General features: G+C 49.9%; 2 protein-coding genes across 4 annotated transcripts; one reads left to right on the top strand and one right to left on the bottom strand.

The window, feature by feature from the left end:
* The first annotated feature begins 1,111 nt into the window (after positions 1 to 1,111).
* CA6 (carbonic anhydrase 6) lies at positions 1,112 to 7,009 on the top strand. The gene is made up of 9 exons (XM_072354561.1): positions 1,112 to 1,185; positions 1,549 to 1,731; positions 3,417 to 3,565; positions 3,673 to 3,768; positions 3,950 to 4,016; positions 4,142 to 4,299; positions 5,306 to 5,429; positions 5,820 to 5,892; positions 6,344 to 7,009. Exons 1-9 carry the CDS (start codon positions 1,113 to 1,115, stop codon positions 6,990 to 6,992), a joined length of 1,572 nt encoding a protein of 523 aa, XP_072210662.1. The 5' UTR covers position 1,112; the 3' UTR covers positions 6,993 to 7,009.
* Positions 7,010 to 16,650, bottom strand: LOC140261127 (solute carrier family 2, facilitated glucose transporter member 5-like). 3 transcript variants are annotated; one of them, XM_072354242.1, is made up of 12 exons: positions 16,338 to 16,650; positions 14,919 to 15,017; positions 14,311 to 14,471; positions 13,785 to 13,909; positions 11,923 to 12,075; positions 11,713 to 11,838; positions 11,247 to 11,434; positions 10,863 to 10,973; positions 10,473 to 10,574; positions 10,080 to 10,155; positions 9,583 to 9,710; positions 7,010 to 9,182 (listed from the first exon to the last, which is right to left on the bottom strand). In XM_072354242.1, the coding sequence occupies exons 1-12, from the start codon at positions 16,392 to 16,394 to the stop codon at positions 8,949 to 8,951; spliced, it is 1,560 nt and encodes a 519-aa protein (XP_072210343.1). In that variant the 5' UTR covers positions 16,395 to 16,650; the 3' UTR covers positions 7,010 to 8,948. The 3 variants fall into 3 exon arrangements, 2 of the variants coding, with proteins under 2 accessions (XP_072210343.1, XP_072210344.1); XR_011905669.1 differs by having other exon boundaries at positions 9,045 to 9,182; positions 10,076 to 10,155; XM_072354243.1 differs by lacking the exon at positions 9,583 to 9,710 and having other exon boundaries at positions 8,970 to 9,182.
* Between the last annotated feature and the right edge of the window lie 2,400 nt (positions 16,651 to 19,050).

Below are 19,050 nucleotides of genomic sequence, written 5' to 3'. Positions count from 1 at the left end.
CTCATGGGAAACGCTCTCAGCTCCTGGCAGGGGCTGTGGTGATGGCAGCAGGAGTGTGCAGCCTCTCCTGATGTGCTGGTGGCATTGCCCACCCATCTGTCCACCAAGCTGTGTGGTGTTAGGAAATGAATGCTTGCACAGCCCTTTGGAGGTGCAAAGTGCAATGGATGGGCTCTGTTGTGGTTGCTCCATGGGATGGGCTTGCCCCCAAACCTCCCTTCGGTTGCTGGGTGTCACAGCTGCTCAGTGTGCCATGCAGCTCATCTGGGGCAGCAGGGATGTGCTTTGGGGAAGCGTGGAGCACCTGCAGCCCTACTGAGGTCAGGTGAAACATCAGCGTGTTGCAAAAGCTCCACGAAGGATGAATTCCCTGCCAGCCCCAACTCCTGGCCCACTGTGGGCTGCTTTTATCCCAAGCCCTTTGCACTGACCGATCAATGGAGCACACAGGGTGATGGGCAGCTGCGGGGTCAGTGCACCCTGCTGGTGTTGGCTCACGCTCTGTGCTGCCGTCTGCAATCCAGGAGTGCTCCCAGGTATGAACACTGAAGTGCCTCCTCAGCGGATTTCCAGGCTTATTTACCCAAGCGGATCCACACGGATTAGGGGGTGCATCGCGGGGCACGTTTGGTTTGTTCAGCCCTGGCACAGTTCAGTGCAGCTGTCAAGATAAATGATTTCTTTAGGGGAGAGAAGGAAAAGTATGCATTTGCTTAATTAACTCCATATTACGGCAGTTCCCAAACATTAAGCACACGCTGAACAAAACCACCAACCAGGAGTGCCATGCAAGGCTGCTTCTTGCTGGGCAGTGATGGACACATCTGGCAATGTACTGAGCAGCTCCAGGAGCCCACAGGAGCATCGGGCCTCTCAGCTCCTATCTGAATCCCTCTAAAAGCCACTGGGGGCTCTGGGGAACCATACAGTCATTCTGGTTGGAAAAGACCTCCAGGATCATCATTTGCTAAGGAGCCAAGTGTCTGCAGCACACCGTGGGGCGGGATGGGTGCTGGAGGGGCTCGGCTGGGAGGAAATGGGCATTTTTGCTTCCTGGGTGTTCTTAAAGACAAGTGCTCCCCATCTCCATCCGGCTGCAGGTGCAGGAAGAGATGCTCATCCCGACGGCCCTATTGCTGCTGCAGCTGCTGAGCTGCTCCCACGCCGTGCACTGGACCTACCGAGGTAACACAAAGGAGGTGGCTTTAGGATGCCAGCTTGCTGAGGCGCTCACATTCCTTCTGTGCTGCAGAGGCAACACTCAGCTTGCTGCTCCTTTTGTTAGCCGGAGCTCCCCAGTGAGCAGCCAATTCATTCCGCTTTATTGCTGACTGTGTATCTTGGAAGCAGTCCTGGCTGGGGCCCAGGCTGGGGGCTGCTGAGGGTCTGAAGCTACTTTCTTTTCCCAACTATCACCTCTCCTTCCAGCCCATCGCTGCAGGATTTGCACTCAGTGAGGGCACAGTCACCTGCTGATGATTCCCTGCCTGTAGCATGGGTTGTCTCAGGCAGACAGGACTCTAATAACCTGTCTGCTCCTTCACACAGAGGGCGAGCTGGATGAAGAGCACTGGGGGCTGCACTTTGCTGCCTGTGCCGGCAAGCAGCAATCCCCCATTGACATCCAGAGGAAGAAGGTGGTGTACAACGTGCAGCTGCTGCAGCTGGAGCTGAGTGGGTACGACCAGCCACTGCAGGGGGACTGCACCATGACCAACAACGGGCACTCGGGTAAGGCTGCAGGAGCAGGTTCAGTGCTGGAGGACATGCAACACACAGTTCCCTTCAGCTGCACTTTGCAGGCAGCAGCGGTCCCTGCCCCGACCCACACGCTGCTGCTGTGACCTGGGGGGATGCATGGCAGATGGGCCCCTTTTTTCAGCGCATTGACTACTGCAGCACTGAAGGAGCAAGTGATGTTTGGGACTTACTGAATCCTGTCCGCATCCACAAAATGCATCCTTTGCCTTTGTGCAGTAGGAAGCAGAAGTGAAGGGACAGATCTGCAGCTCAGCAGTGAGCTTGCATCCGACACTGTGTTCCATATAGTCAGACAGAGCATCCCTTTGAGTCATGGGTTGGTGTTCAGCCCTCAGGCAGGGAAGCTGGAGCACAGCCTGGGCTCAGAGCCCTGCCTTTGCCAACATAGGGCCTCTGAGCAAGGCTTTGCCATTAGGAGGTCCTGGATGCTGCTGGAGCGTAATTCATTACCTAAATAATTCATCAGCTGGTGGTGGTGGGATAATGCTTTTGGACTATAGATGAGCAGCAAGAGAAGAACTGGCTAACAACTGCTTCAGGGGGGCTGAGCACTTTCATGGCATCTCCAACATGAAGGGCTCAGTCAGTCTCTAATCCTCCCCTCCAAAACGTCCTTTCTTCTCTCTGCTGCAGAGAGAAATCAATAGAGAGGGAGAGCAAGGAGCCGAAGGGATGAGAGATGCTGTCTTCAGAGAGAGACTGCTGTGATTGTATTTCTGCAGTCTGTGGTGAACAGCACTCCTGTTTGTCTCCCACACAAACGCTGCACACCGATCTGCAGGGTTAGCATTCACATCTCTGACTCCACAGTGTGTTTCCCCCATTCTCACGCTATCATCAAAACAGCAACATGGGGGAGCGTTCTAATAAAGCTCAATGCAGATGACAGTCAGTAAGCACAGATAACATAAAAGCAGGCTTGGTTTTCCCACTGACTTCAGTGAGGGGATGGCAATATTCCACAAGGAAATCCTAATGGAAAGCACTCAGCAGGAATCTAATGTAAAAAGCAAGGTGTGTGTTTACTCTCCACCGCAAATCCCTTGGGGTATCGCATGGAAATGCGTTCTCATCTTGTCTGCCTGTCAACAGCTAACAAACAAATAAACCTCTAACCCAAGCTGTGAGTAACGATGTGCTCTTCAGCAAGGAGAGCTGCTATTTTACAACGTGCTCTGGGCTTTCTCCTGGATGAGGCAATTCTCCATTTGCAATGTTCAGCTTGGCAGGTTTAGCACCGCAATCTATGATTTGTGGCAGCACACCAGCAGAAGACCAATGTTTTGTAGTCCCGTTGTGAATACCCTTCATAGAGGAACAAAGAACTCTGCTTGCTCGGGCTCATGGGGCTCTGGCCCCGCATGGCTGTCCCAAGGAGATGCACATCCCAGAGCACGGAAAGTGATGGTGACAGGTTAGGTGAGGCCAGTCACTTGGCTGATTTCTTACTCCTCTCTTCTGCTTGGGAATAAAGGCATTAACGAATGCATGCAGAGCTCAGCAAGGTGTGATGTAGTATGCCAAGAACAAACATTAAAGCATCTTTATTGGTGCCTGAGAAAAAAACCCAGAGCTGCCCAGCTGGGAAAAACCCAGCAGACACAGCAAGCAGAGCCAGCTCCACACTCACAGCCATCTCCAATCCTGTTTTTCAGTCCAGATCGATTTGCCACCCACCCTGTCCATCTCCCGTGGGCTCCCGCGCCCCTACACGGCAGTACAGATGCACCTGCATTGGGGAGGCCTGGACCTGGAGACCAGTGGCTCCGAGCACACGCTGGATGGGATGAGATACGTGGCAGAGGTACCTGCAGAGGGGGCTGGAGGGATGGGATGTGGTCCTTCAGGGTGATGGGGATGAGGAAATCCTTTGTCACCTCTTGCTCCATGGCCCTGTCTCTCTCCTGACAGCTGCACATTGTCCATTACAACTCTGCAGACTACTCAAGCTTTGAAGAAGCCAAAGACAAACCCAATGGACTGGCGGTGCTCGCCTTCTTGTATGTGGTAGGTTTGACCCCTGGGAAGCTGAGCAATGGCAGCCCATGGTCACTATTCATCCCACACTGGGGATGGTCCAGCTGCCTGCAGTAGGGCTGCATGCCTGGCTTACCAGATATCAAGGCTGAGCAGTGCTACTGAAGGCTGGGCAGCTCAGCAACCTTTAAGCTCTCTATGCTGTGTTTAGGAAGGACATCTGGAGAACACCTACTACAGTGAATTCATTTCCAAATTGGCAAAAGTCAGGTTTGCAGGTAAGAAAGAAGGTTGCCCTTCTCCATCCTCAGTGCTCTCTAAGCCTCTGCATGCATAGTGGGGCTGGGGACAGCCCTGCTGCTGGCTTTGCTCACAGCTTACACTGCTTCTGTTTCCTTTTGAGGTCAGTCAACCAAGCTCACCTCTCTGGACATCCAAGCCATGCTGCCAGAAAACCTCTCACACTTCTACAGGTACCAGGGCTCGCTCACAACCCCACCCTGCTCTGAGAGTGTCACCTGGACCATCTTCGACTCTCCTATCGTCCTGTCACACGCACAGGTACCCAAATGCTGCTCAGCAGCCACAGCAGTTTCTCTTTCCTCCATGCTTTCCTTCCACGCTGGTTTCATTCTCCATTCTCCAGTGACCTAAGAGAAGAGCTTGACAGAATTACTGGGGTGTCCTTTATAGGGCCTTAGGGATAGACTCGAAAGCAACTGGAATGACTGGTGGCTGTTAGACCTGAGGTCTCTGTTGAGCAATAACAAGGCTCTGCTCAGCTGTTCAGCCATGAAGAAGCACTAAAGAGACCAGCCAGAATCAACAAGGTGAAAAGTACTGCAAAAGATTGGAGACAAGGAAAAAAAATAAAATGATAAATGAGCCATTCAGGGCATTAAAATCATTGCAGAATAATTGGCACAACTCTAGAGAAGTGCTTCTTCTTGCATTTTGGCTGTACGGTGGGGGGTTCATCTGTGCTCCAGCTGACTTATTGCTGAGGACCTCGTTGTGTGCAGGTCCCCATGCTCAGAGCCAGCAGCTGGATGGTGCTGCACAGCAGGATGCCCAGCTCTGCCCTCCATCTGCCTTGTCAGCACAAAGGCTTTGGCAGAGAACAAATAGCACCAGTAAAGCGAGCTTACCAGTGAGTCTTGCAGAGCAGTTCATCTTCTGTGATGCAAAAAGAAAGCATCAAACTGTTTCCAGGAGAACAAGGTCAAGTGGAGCTGACAGCAGTGGAGGGTGACAGTGTGTTTGTGTTTTAAAATGAAATACTTTCTGGTGGGGATGGCATTAGCGGGCACTTGTAATTAGGCCACATACTATGGAATAATTGCATCCATGCATAGCACTTAAAATTACTTCCTTCAGGCAAAACACCTTCATCAGCAAAACTTAGTTGATAACAGTCTTGATGTGCTGTTGCCCTCCCTTGCCAACGCTCAGGGAGAGCCCCTTTCACAAATGGCTGCGTTTAACCCCCAGCTGCAGGACCTGCCCTGCACTTCTAGGCTAAACCCTCCGTCCTGCTGCCCTCCTAACAAGGCTGCCCTGCCCCCAGATCAGCCTGCTGGAGAACACCTTGCTGGACTGGCACAACAGGACGCTGCGCAACGACTACCGGCACGCACAGCCCCTGCACGGCCGCCTGGTGGAGGCCTCCTTCCAAGCCAAGCCCAGACAAGGTATGGGGCAGGAAGGAGCTGGGCTGCAAACCATTTCAATTAGGCAAAACTGTGATTGCAGCCCCCAAGAACAGCTGTGTCCCTGCTGTGCATCTTGCTGCTGATGGCACGGCAGCAGGTTGGGTGGCAGCCCTCTGTTTTGGTGCACAGGAGTGTCACACAGCCCAGGATTGTGTTGCTGTGTGACTCCACACAAGCAGTATGTTGAGTGTGCCTGCTTCAGCATGGGTGTACAAACAGCTCTGCCGTGGCTAATGAGCCAAGTGCTGTAATTAGGGCGATGCACTGCATTTTGAAACAAAGGTTTCCTCCAAACCTCCTGCAAACTGGCAAGCAGAATTACCACGTGTAGCTCCTGGCTCTCACTAAGCCCATCTGTGATTGCTCTAGAACAATGCCAGCCAGAAGAACTCAGCCTCAAACTGGAACAAATCCAGACACAGCTCCAAGACATGAAGAAAGAGTTCCTGGATGGAGTGAGTCACACAGGTAAGAAACGCTCTGTTTCCACATCCACCTTTCCTTCCAAGGATGGCCCAGCCCTGCTGTTCTTGATGGCCCACATCATCAACAGGTTTGGTACTGTGTATGCAGGTAGAATCTTGTTCCATGCCTAGGTCAACTGGAAGACTTCCATGAGCATCATTAAACCCTGCCCAAATCTAGCACCTCTCCCAGCAACTTGCAGTTTGTCCTGCAACATGTAAGCACAGGTTTACAAACAAGGAGGCATTAAAGCTCACTGTTCCCCCAGGATAAATAATCATTGTCTTCGTTTTACTAAAGATGGGAGCAAAGGAAGGAAGGGGAAAAAAAAAGGATTTCTCCCCAAAGAGTTGGGTGAGGGAGCCAAGCTGTGGCTGAGGCTCCTGTGGGTGTATTCTGTAGGAGCTGGGATCATTTATAAGCACCAGAGCAGACGTAACAGCTGGCTTCTCAACCATTTCAGGTATCACATCCAGTGCTTTCCCAGCTTTCTACTTCCCCGTGGAAAACATTGAGAGCTTTGTGGAGGTTCGTCCCCTCCGTGAGATGTCTCTCCAAGCCTTCACCCTGTGCTTCTGGACACAAGCCCAGCACGTGGGCACTCAGACGGTTCTCTCCTACTCCACACGAGAGAGGGACAACGAGCTGGTGATGACCACAGGCACAGATGTGGGATTGTGGATAGGAGGCCATTTCGTCAGCTTCCCCCTCTACCACAAGGCTCAGGACTGGCTGCATTACTGCATGGCGTGGGCTTCCCAGTCTGGAATAGCGAGTTTGTGGCTCAATGGAGCTGCTGGTGATACAAAGAGCATCCAGAGAGGTTATGTGAGCCGGGCTGGAGGGATGCTTGTCCTTGGAAAGGACAGAGATACTCTTCTTGGGACATTCTCCAATGGGTTTGCAGGGTGGATGACGCATGTGAACCTGTGGAGCCAAGTCCTCAGCCCTGCAGACGTTCGGGCGCTTGCACAGTGCAAAGCAGGAAACCTGAAGGGAGATGTCATTGCGTGGGGGGAAACCCCCATGTCCCTCTTTGGGGGGGTGGTGCTGGAGGCTGACACCAGCTGTCACTGACCCCAATATATAAATTCTTTAAGCAGCTGAAGAATCCAAATTGCTGAACAAACTGAGGAAGGAAATCTTGCTCCATCTGTTTGTTTTAGGTTAATTGCTTGTTTCCTCTTTTACTTTATATGGGGTCACTAGGCACCTGCTTAGAACTCCAGGTTGTTTTCCAAGCAGATACGAGGTGGCAAAGCCTTCACTGGTCAGTGGGACAGAGGCAAAGAACGGAGCACAGTTCAACACCTTGTATCTGCACATCCTGCCCACTACTAGGTTAAGATTTCCACCCATGGACCTTCCTTTTGCATCCCACATGACACTCTCTTTGGTTAGAGGAATCACGTCCCACATCCCATCTCCATTCTCAGCACCTTTCCTGCACCATGCTTTATTCCCATTTATCACCAAGTCACCGCTCCTGCAGGTGTATTGCATAGAAAAGTGTACACAAAGGGCAGTGTGGCTCCCACACAGTCACTGTGCTTTGCTTGAAGACAAGTCTTTGCAGTCAATGGATGGAGACAGAGCATGGGAGCAGCTTCATTTCCAACAGGTGCACATCACAGGACAAGACAGAGGGTCTGTATGAAACTCATCTGCTAAGTCGACGTTCATCATACGAAGGGCTACCAACAAAGTCCACGCCAGGCTGTTGAACCATTCTTCTTTTTTCTCCCCCCCAACAGACAGCAGCAACACTGCACAACAATTAATTCTATTCCCACACGTTAAATAATGTAGTTAACCCTAAAATCCTTTGCACTAATAAATAATAAATCCTCCATTTATCAGTGTGCACTTTTATGTCCTTGGTGAGTCAACTCTAGTCCTTCAGACTCGGCTTCTCCAAAGCAGTTCAGCCATCAGGTGGAGCTGTGCCCTTAGGGACACAACCAGAAGGAACCAAGCTTTAAACCACCTGAGAACTTTTCCAAGAGGCCAGGTCCCTGAGAAATGAATTCCTCGTTAAACTATCTGTAGTGTCTCACACCAAGGTGCTTAAAGGCAGATCTGGATGTGCTTGGAAACACGGCCCCATGGTCACTGCACAGGAATCTGCCCAAACCTGAAGCCAGCACACAGTGAGTTCACATATCTCTGGGAATGAATGGGCTCCATTTGGCTCACATAAGCAGAGTGTACCTCTGGGGACTATGAAAGGATTAGAAGAGAAGCTGAAATTCTTTGGCAGATGATCTGTGAGCACTGAGGAACAAAAGGAGCTATTTCCAAAGATTGGAGTGCCACAGGAACAACTGTGTATCAGCAGCCCGTGAATAAGCATGGGGCCAATGGAACACTCCTAAGCTCAAGAATAAGGCTCTGGAAGGACTCACCAGCAACAGCTCACTTTTCAGGAGTCCATCTGGTGAGCAGGGTGGGGGTGAGATTAAGGCCATATGCATTTCCAGTCTTATGGTCCTCTGTATAGGTGACAGGATACATGCCACTACAAACCCACCTATCAGAGCACCTTGGCACATCTGACACACTCTCCGCTCAGAATACCAAGCACCAAAGGCCTGCCCTCACACATGCTGGACCCTCAAATTCATGTTCAAGGAATGGTCAAGGAATACAATGCACTCCCTGCACATGACTGACCAAAACCCAGCCCAGGTGCTGTTCCATGTCACCTGAGATGGGTCAGTCAGGACATAAGGGACGTGCACCACACTGTGACATCAGTTCCTTGGTCACAGGAACGGAGCTGACCGCAGGCATTGCTCCTTCCTAGTGAAAATACAAGGAATGGGAAATTTGCCTCTGAAGTCACCGTGCCACAAAGCAGAGTGTTCCTACTGATTACTCTGAATGAGAACAACCTTAAGACAGAATAAAGGCTTATTTGAAAACTTCTGTGTGAGTTGTGCTGAAAGTCTGAATGGAAGTCAGAACTGAGCCATATCCTTCCACTGATCAGACCCTGGAAAACACCTGGGCCAGGCCAAGCACCGGGTTGTGTCACAGCTCACTGCCTGAAACTTCTGGCATGTCTGCCTTCACGCTTGGAATGGTCTGCAAATCCATCCTCTGTTCTACATCTGTCTGAATCTCCACCTTGTTCCTCTTGGCCATGATCCGGTTGATTTCCATGAAGGTTTTGTTCTTTGTCTCAGGAACAATGAAGAAGATGTAGATCATGGTGGCAAGGCATATTCCACCGAAGATGAGGAAGCTGTAGGCTCCTAGTCCAGCCTGAAGCAATGAAAGACGACAGAGCAATGGTCAGGGCAATACTCCAGTTGTGTTCAGTAAATGCTTGGACGTGCTGAGCCCTGCAATGGCTCTACATGCAGCCATAGTAATGTTCATGTACTTCAAGTGGAACAACTCAAAAGTTGCTGGTGGCTCAGGATCCTTCTGATACCACCAAGACGGACTTATTGGAAACCACCATGGATTTACTGGAAAAGGTGCTTAAGAGTGAGGGCGTGTCACACAAGTTTGAGTGAACTCACCAGTTCCCTTTGCACAGGCCAAGATCAGTTGTTATAGCAATTTATGGGTGACTTCTACTAGGATTGGTGTGAACTGGTGACCCAGAGATCACTAACTTTGAGCTAAAGCCGTGTGCCATCCCCTGCTCACACCTTACCTCCATGTAAAGGAACACGAGTCCCACAGTGAAGTTGCAGAGCCAGTGCACAGAGCCCCCCACCATGAAGGCAGCAGGCCGGGACGACTGCAGGAACATCTCAGTGATCATCACAAAGGGGATTGGACCTGGAAGAGTTGTATGTATGGAAATCCCAAAGGCATCCCTACAGATGCAAGCACGCAGCATGGCAGCCCAGCTGGAAGGGCTCACTGATCTCAACACAGCTTTGCTCAAGATCTCACTGTACATATCATAGACTAACTCAGTTGTGCTTTGACTTTTCCTTTCAAAAGCCAGATGCTCCCCTGCCTCGCGGGCACAGCACTCTGACCACTGGAGCACCAATCTAGCTGACAGTCAGCCAGGTGCATAGCTGCACAGGAGGAATTCAGCCTCCTTAGATCAGCCCCACACAGCTCTTAGTTTGATGCTTAGTGCAATGCCTGCCTTTACCCAACATGTGGAGGGGACTGGACTAGTTTGCACATACTCACTGGCTCCAATAGCGTGTCCGATGATGTAAATGATGACACACACTATGCTGAGGTAAGACATCCACGAGACAGTATTCTGTGAAGAATATAATAGAGTTGGTTCTCAACTCAGAGTCACCAACATATTCAAGGCATTCATTGATGCAAGATTTGCGGGTGTTCAGAAGTCATTCCCTGTTGCCAGCTACACCCAGGCTGACAGTGTCACTGAGCACATGCTCTGTGTGCCATCTTTGCTTCCAACCAGAGGATGCAACAGGCACAAACACAATAGGCTGGGAGAAGCATCCACACAGCAGCATCATGGCTCTGCCTGGGTTCACTTTGGGTAGATATGCAGGTACTGAGAGACCTCCCACACACCAGGAGCACCAGGGTGATGCAGTTACACACCTGGAGGTTGAGGGCCAAAGTCAACACTGCACAGGAGCCGCAGCACAACCCAAAGCCAGCAAGCAGCAGGATTCTCCTTCCCAAGGACTCCACAATGAAAACCTGAAAGAGACAGAAGAGGATAAGAGATCAGATAACCGAAGCACAGAGCTTCACTCTGCCCAATTCTATTAAGGTAATATGTGGGTGTTAAGAAATGCAATGAAATTTCCCCCATTTGCTAATGTATTGTGAGTAGGAAGTCACCCGGGAACTGCAAAAAGCCAGGAATGGCACCTCTTTTGGTGCCCAGCTCCAGGGAGCTGCAGGGGAGCACTGAATGGCAAGAGGAGGGCAGAGCAGCATGGAAACCAGACATCCAAAGCTCAGAGAGCCCCAGCAGAAACTTACAGCAAGGAAAGTCATGAGAACGTTGATGGCACCTATGGACACGGTGACATACTGAACGTTGTTGGTCTCCACACCTGCTGACAGGAAGATTCTGTCCGCGTAGTAGAAGACCTGCAGCACAACCAATTGAGTTTAACTGTGGACAGAAGCAGAGCACAGGGATCCTATACTGGCTGTTTCTACAATCCTAGAAGTGATACACAGGAACTCAAAAGCTATTTCAGTACTGGAGGTGTTGGTGTTAAGATCCAGACACAAGCACCTTACTCCAGAAACATCCCAACTACCCTTACAGGACAGCAGGACTCAGAACCACAAGCATAATCAGCTTGGTACAGGTCAGGGTGATTCACCCCATAACATCACCCAGAACCAGTTACTCACTGCATTGATTCCTGAAAGCTGCTGGCCCATCATCATGACAACGATAGAGATGAGCTGCCAGCGCAGGCCTCTGAAGGTGCACAGGGTGAACACAGAGAGGTGCCCCTCTTCCTTTTCTGACTTGTCTTCTTGGCGCATTTCTTCTATCTCATCATCCACATCATCCCAGCCTCTCAAACGCTGCAGAGCTGGTTGGGAGAGGAAGATGAGCTACAGACCCCATAAAGCTCTCCTGATTTACATCAAGACAGTACAACACACAAAGCCAGGCAGTACTACTGCTCCCAGGATGGGAAGTCAGAGATTCATGGCAGCAAAGGAGCAATGCTGCAAAAAGCCATCCACCAACAACATGTCAATGAAGGATTTCATGCTCTCTTGCTTTGTGGTTGGTTGCTGTCTGTCATGTCCCACAGTCAGACTTTTCCCATTCCACTTCACCTTCCAGCAACGGGTGATGCCGTACCTTGTTGTGCTTGATCCTCATTGCCCTTTTGTATCAGCAGATATCTGGGACTTTCAGGAAAGAAGGGCAATGTAAGGAGCTGAAGTGCTGATGGGATCCCAGTGAGCCCCAGGAGCAAGGGCCAGCCTGCAACAAATGAGACAAGATGATGAATGGGAGAGATCTTTGCCCCATGGAGCCAACACAGAATTTCCTGAGCCAGGGTTTTACCTTTAGCATGCCCAAGGATGCTGGTAAGGCCGAGGATCTGAGCTACGAGGATCCCAAGGGTGATGAAAAGCTGGGGAACTATCCCAATAGCACCTCTGAGATTTCTGGGGGACATTTCTCCCAGGAACATGGGAACCACATTGGAAGCCAGACCTGGTAGGCAGAGAACAAGATCAGTCCTGCCTGACATCAGCACACTCACCATCTGCAGCAAGATGCTTTTTTCCTCACATGTGAGATCAAAGTGATCCCTGCTAGACCGCAGGACACACGGAAGCTTCACACCCAAACTCTTTTGCTCTGGCTGAAGGTTTAATGTTATCCATGTTAAGCAAAGAAGCAGTTACTACAGCTGTTTTGCTCTCCCTGCAGTGGGATGTTTGGAAAGCAAATTGAAAGGTAGGAGAGGAATTTCTGCTTCCTCCAGGAGACCAGTATTGTTAGCTGCAGTAACCCTGAGAGCTTCCAGTTCCCACACTTATGTTGTAAATCTTGGCATGCAAAACACAAACTCTAGAAGTCAAATGACCAAGCGACTCTTATCTTACACTGGTAATTAAGCCAGCCTTCAAGTGCTAGGGGTTATAAAAGGAGTTCAAGGCATTATCTGAAGGCCAAAAGGCATAGAAACAAAACATTAACATGACTGGAAAACATTACACCTCATGAATTTAAGCTTATAATGTTTAATGTTGACACTACAACAAACCTTCCAATTGCCTTCATAAAAAAAACTGCTATAGCAGTGACTTGTAGACCAGTGCCTCCAATTAACAGTGCCTAGTTGCTCAGAACTATGCTGATCAATGCCCATCACAGAAGGGCTCTTGGTGTGCCTCCTAGCCACAGGGCTTTCCCTTTTGCAAGGAGGAACCATGCCAGGATCCTAAAGGAGCCCCAGGCTGTCTTGATTCAGCAGCCTCCCTTCCCCACAGGCAGCCCTGATTCTTCTTTCAGTTATCCATAATTGAAACTATTTGGAGGGATCCCTCCTACCAGCTGCCTCTGTAGTCAGAGAAGCAATGCTAGGAGCAGCTGCTGCGCTTAAGAGAGCAAAAAGTCAAAACAAAACAGACTAGACGTTTCCTGCCTTAGCTCAACAACTGCAACTGGGGCATGTTAGAGGTGGCATTTTGTTGTTTGTTTTCTCAGGTACCCAAACTCACCACCAAGCAACACAGCACATCAGTCTCGCTAAGCCAAAGCCAATTAATTAAATCTGAGTGGTGTCAGGAACCTCATCAGTGTGGTTTGGCAGGAGCTCAGAGCAGCAGAGGGTGTCCAGCCATCCCTTGCCTGTCAGGTTGTGTTACTGCAGCTCCAGCACAGCCACCAAACCAACTCACATTCTGCCCCTTGGCTCCCCACTGTCCTTGCAGTAAATCCAGTGACCCTGCAACCTTCACTTCCATGTTTTTTCACCCCTGCAGGAAGAACAACCAGTTCCAGGAGTGGATTACTGGATCTGGCATTCTATCCAATGACTTGAGCTGGGAAGGACTCTTCTGGTTTTATTATGTTTAAAACCAGCCGATCTGCTCTAAGATATCTGGGAAAACAGGTGACCATCAGCAGGTTTCCTGGCTGATGGCACTTGAGCTGAGCAGATACTGACTGCAGAGGGCAGCTGCAGCCACAGACATCTCTGCACAGCCCACAGCCCAGCCCCACTGCCAACTGCCTGCCAGAGATCTGATACTTCTGCAGCACACAGAGAGCTGCTATTCAAGCAAGTACAGAATTGCTATGCAGGTTATATGGCTAAAATATGCTACCTGTGAAACCACCTGTTGTGCAGACCTTTAAGTAACCAAGAATATCAGATTTATTGCTCTTCCTTTAGCATCCAACCTCTCACTTACCAGCATATATCCCCATGATAACACGGGAGATGATGATTACTTCAAAGGTTTTTGCTACCTCTGAGGTTCCCATAAGGACTGCAGCAACAATGGAGAAGATGTTGTTTATCAGCAAGGTGCCTTTTCTGCAAAGTAACAGAGAGACAGAATCAGTTTATTTTTCTAAGACCTCCATAGCAGACAGACCCTCCCTTGTGTTCAGTTGTTTAAAACCCAAAGGCCAAAAGAAAACGGTTGTTGTCCTGTTTCTTCCTGCAGGGAAAGAAGAAAGCTCAGGATACATGAGCAGCCAAGGCCTGTATGCAGCTCCCAGGACTTTCACCACTGCTGCCCACCTGGCTCAGAGCCCAGCACACAGCCTGGCCTTGACCAGACTGGAATCAAATAAATTCTCCTACACGTGAGAAACACCACATTCCCAAGTCCAGCACTGGGCTGACTGCTTTAGGATTGAGGCGTTGCGATGCTGCTGAGCTGGAGCAACCGGTGAGGCCAGCCTTATCTGAGCCACAGCGCTGTCACGTACCGGCCGCAGTTGTTGACCAGAGGTCCCACCATGAGCGACCCAAAGAAGCCACCCAGGGGATACATGGACACGGTGAGGGACCACAGCAGCGTCTGGAAGCCTGCGTCCATGGGGACTCCATGCCTGTTGATGTAGGTTCGGTTGTAGAAGTCTTGCATGTACTGGGATGAAATACAGAGCATGCTTAGCAGTAAGCAGAACTTCTGTGTCATAAAATCTAATTAACAATCAATGCCATAAAACTTTAAACAAGTGTCTTGATAGGACCAAGAACAGCTGAGTCAGAAAAGGAATGCAAGGAAGAGTGGGAGAAGCTTTGCTTTAAGCAAGTCATCCTGCCTTATCAGATTTAAAACAAATGATCCTGCCTTATCGGATCTGCCTGCTTCCCAGGAGGGAAGGCGTTCCCCATCACAAAGCCACGATGCAGCCTCAGCACAACCCATGTCCTCTGCCAGGGACCATTGCTCCCCAGGTGCTCATGATTCCACACGTGGAGCAGCACGAGGAGCTCAGACACCTGCCCTGACATCTGTAACCGAGCTCCTCCTCCTCCACATTGCTGCTGTTCAACCGCCTCCTCCATCACCATCCACATCCCAACCTACTGGGGCTGGAGAGTTGATCACGGACACGTTGTAGCCATACTGGAAGGATGATCCAAAGGCAGAGATCAGCGTTACCAGCGCAAGAGGAAGCGTCATCCTCTGCAGAGGGAAAACAGTCCAGAATCAGGTTTGGCTTTGAAGCATAAATGGCATTGTGTAAAAACATAGAAACCCTTTTGCCTTCCCAGTCGTATTTCTGGCTTTGTTATCCTACAAAGAAAGCCCAACGGGTTGCTTTCATCCTAACTCCCTTTGTTCTGCTTGATTTGCACACAGTCATTACAGTAATTCATTCTGCTCTTCCCTGCTATTGATGGATCATATGGATGATGAACAATTCTCAAGTCATCACACTTGGAATACCACCCTGCAGTGAGAAAGGAATTGCACGCAATTATTCTTTTTCCAACATGGGACTCATTGGTGCAATAGAGCAGGATGATGCTGGAGGAGAGCTCAAAGAAGACAAGGCTCAAGGTGAAGCAATGAGCCCCTTTCCTGCTCGCTGTCCTCACCACACACCAGAGGCTTTCTGCAAACATTCAGCTGCTGTTCCAGCCTCAGCCTGCAGCCAGCCCTGCTTTGCTGACTGAGCTTCCTTATATTTTATATAGCTCATCAATACATCTCACAGCCGCTGCCGCAATGAAACTGCTTTCCATTTCCACTTCTCATTTGTACCATTTTCTATCCTCCCACTCTCCTTAACGCCTGCAAGTTCAGCACATCCCAGCACACAGCGCAGGTCCCACATGGAGGAGCTGCCACAGCCCTCACTGAACATTTGCCCTCACAGTGCTGGTGCTCATTGCCCTCCAGCTCCTCGGCAGCTCTCCTGCAGAGCTCTGCACTCTCAGGGACTGCAGGAGGTGTAAAAGCCAATCGATCTGCAGCAGGAAAGAGCGGACCCTTCCAGCATCCCTTTCTAGCAGTAGACTGCTGACACGCTTGCAGTGGTGATGAAAAGCAGGCTGCTTTGCTGGCGTTGAGCAAATCCCCAGAGCTCAGAAGAGCTGATGGTGTTAATTATATAAACGCGGCACTTTTAGGAAAACCTTTGGCACACAGGAGCAACACGTTGTGCAAGAACCCACAAACGCTGCTTTGCAAGGTGGCCCTCATCCAGGGACTTCTGTAGCCTGAAAAGGATTAGGAAGCAGGATAGAAAACACACAGACAGAAGGGGAATGTCACAGAGCTGCGTGGTAGGTCGGATGCACAGAATGAATCAGGAGACTCAATTCAAGGCTGCGCTGCAGACAAACCGGGTTCAAGAACATACAAATCTCTGCTCCCCTTCCGAGATCAGCTGTGTTTGCCCAATGAGATCTTGGTCCCCTTCCATTACAAACCTGCACAACCCAAAGCTCACTCAGCACACCACGGGAGGCAGAACAGAGAACAGCTCAGTGTACTTACCCCCTTCCTGCCTTCCTCCACGCTGGAGCTCTCCTGCTTTTCTCCATTCATCTCCATTTTGGTGTTTGAATTGCAGATGCTGAGTACAGACTTTTATAGCCAAAACAGACGACACAGGGGATGGAAACACCCTCCTTGAAGAGGAAACCCGCCCCGTGACGTTGAAGAAGTGCCCAATCGATGGCCAGTTCTATCTGCCAAAGTCAGTAGATGGTTGTTGGGTCATTTCCCAATCCCACGTGTCTTCTCCTGCATGTCTCCCCTCCTTTCTTCTTACTGAAGTGTCACCAATGTCAGATGTTCTTGGGCCAGATCCAGACTCAAAACAGCCAGACGCAGGGGATGCAGCCTCATCTGCTCCAGGAGGAGGGCAGGCTTCTGGCCAAGGCTCCCAGAGGTGCCATTCCCCCAGCACTAGCGTGCACAGCAGTCAAGCTGACAGCAGGAGAGCTGCTGTTTCACTGCGTCCACTGCCTGGTAACCACTGTGTTCCAGAGAAAATGGAACATTCCATGGAGCCTCAGAGAGGGCTTTTGCCATGGGTCAGTGATAACCCTGAGCTGCACTAGCCCTGCAGCCAGGTCGCACACCTCTAACCTCCAGCAGAAATACCGCTCCTGGTCCCACCCTGCAGAGCAGCTTGCTCTTGGCTCAGCTGCAGGCTGCATGTTCCTCCTGCGTGGGTTTGTTCTTGCCAATGCACAGAACATGCTGCTTTTTACATCAAAGCATAACACTTGCTTTCCTGCTCTGTGCAAGGTGTACCACGCTGCCGGCACTGCGTTACTATCCTACACCAGGAGGCTACCTACAGCAGCCCAGGACTCGGTTAACCATTAACTACAACTCTTAAGAGTTTATCAACACAATACAAAGTTCACAGATAAGCCCTGGCAATCACAGTAACTGAAACCAAAGCACATTATTGGTCCTGCTGTCTTTAACACCCAGTTAAAGAAACACCAATCTTGAGCCAGACACACTGCACATGTCCAGCATGCATTCCTGCAGCCTCCCCAGCTGGGCATCAGTTACACAATCTACTCAGCACATTTCTTGCGTCCTTGATTATATTTTTGCACCCATTAGTAATATTTCTGGATAGATATTTTAAAGGGCAAAGAACACACGGTAGAAATAGCGAGGGCTCAGCAGGAGTGCAGCCAGGCACTGCTTCCTATAGGTGTACTTGCTAAGGTTGCTTATGTAAACCTTCATCAGTGCTGCTGGCAGTAGGAAGTGATGCATGTGGCCATTTATTTGCAGGGCAGGGTGGACTAACTGGCTGTCAGCTCGTACTGTAAGCCAAGTTTAGATACTGGCAAGACTCTAAAAATAGGAAGGGAACAGAGCCCTTCTGCTTCAGGGCAGGGGAACCAAGACTTTTGCTATTCATCCTTTCCTTGACTTGTTGTAATACAATGACCTCCACAACACAGTTTGGTCAGATTTTGTGCCAAAAGTCATAGAATCACAGAATAACCCAAGTTGGAAGGAACTCACAAAAAACAAGTCAGTAATCTTCGTATGGAAACTGTCCTCAGTGACTCACACCAACACTCCTGCATCCTTCAGAACCTGCTCCACGCTCCCACATATCAATCCCATGGGGATTTAGCTGCACGGAGATGCAAACAGCATATCCTTTGCACCAACAACTCTCACCCAATCTCAGCATTCACACTGAGGCACCCCAGCCAGCAGGTGCTAACAGTGATATGGTGGATTTGATTAAGGGCCATTTGGATGTGGTGCTCAGAGATATGGCTTAGCAGAGGGTAGTTAGAGTTAGGGTACTATGGTTAGGCTGTGGTTGGACTTGATAATCTTTGAGGTCTTTTCCAACCTGGGTAATTCTATGATTTTATGATGATTCTAAGGATGGGGAGCAAATCTTGAACTTTCACAGTAATTGCAGGGCAATAATTGTTGCCTCCAACTGCTCAGATCCTATTGGACTTGAGCAAAGAGCAGAGCAGAGCCAGCACCAAGAGAGCCAACTTCATAGGAATTTTACTATCACGTTTCTCTCAGCAAATCATCTGCTGGGCAGTGGCTGCCAGAACGCAGTGTGCTTGCATGAAGGCATTAACCTAGCACTGCTCTTTTCTGTCCATTGCATCCTCCCACACCAGTATGCAGGAACTGTTTACACCCACCATAACTGCCTGCACTCAGAGCCAGACCCTACAACATCCTGCTATCCATGGCAAAAGGAGGGTAAATATAATTAAAAGATGAGGCTTACTTTCCATGAGAGTCAATCTGCTGACAACACACGCAGTTAAGAACAGCAGCAGCAAGCCATGGAATAGCTGCCATTAGGCTGGGAGCTGCAGTGCCTGGAGTAAGGAGTCTCATTAGGAGGCACCCAACAGCACAGCCTCTCCATGAGTGACATGGACATCTCTCACTCGCAGTCTGGGAAGGAACTGTATGTACAGAAGGGGAAAGTCAACACCACACGTAGCCTCGAGCTACAAGTGAGGCCTCAAAGTGAGACCATAATTTAGCAAACAAGTTAGCTACTTGTCACGTAAAGATACTGCTTTATTAGCTGTGTAGTGGCTCCTGGACAGGTAAGCAAGTTGTAGACGTGGCAATCTGAATATCTATCAACAGCAAAAGCAGATCCTGGATAAAACGGGTCATTTTGCAGATAATAGCAGCACACAAGAATTTCTGCAACTAGGAGATGAGCAAGACCCTATTC

Source organism: Excalfactoria chinensis, chromosome 20 (assembly GCF_039878825.1).
Source record: "Excalfactoria chinensis isolate bCotChi1 chromosome 20, bCotChi1.hap2, whole genome shotgun sequence".
Taxonomy (NCBI): Eukaryota; Metazoa; Chordata; class Aves; order Galliformes; family Phasianidae; genus Excalfactoria; species Excalfactoria chinensis.
This window is presented reverse-complemented; position numbering and strand designations above follow the sequence as displayed.

What these genes read in the sequence shown, in the direction of transcription:
- CA6 (XM_072354561.1), top strand. Translation starts at nt 1,113, where the DNA reads ATGCTCATCCCGACGGCCCTATTGCTGCTGCAGCTGCTGAGCTGCTCC. An exon ending in GGCAAAAGTCAGGTTTGCAG is followed by an intron (nt 4,017 to 4,141) that starts GTAAGAAAGAAG and finishes TTTCCTTTTGAG; the next exon opens with GTCAGTCAACCAAGCTCACC. An exon ending in CCAAGCCAAGCCCAGACAAG is followed by an intron (nt 5,430 to 5,819) that starts GTATGGGGCAGG and finishes TGATTGCTCTAG; the next exon opens with AACAATGCCAGCCAGAAGAA.
- LOC140261127 (XM_072354242.1), bottom strand. Translation starts at nt 16,394, where the DNA reads ATGGAGATGAATGGAGAAAAGCAGGAGAGCTCCAGCGTGGAGGAAGGC. An exon ending in TGGAGGAAGGCAGGAAGGGG is followed by an intron (nt 15,018 to 16,337) that starts GTAAGTACACTG and finishes TTCCCTCTGCAG; the next exon opens with AGGATGACGCTTCCTCTTGC. An exon ending in TATCATGGGGATATATGCTG is followed by an intron (nt 12,076 to 13,784) that starts GTAAGTGAGAGG and finishes TCTGCCTACCAG; the next exon opens with GTCTGGCTTCCAATGTGGTT.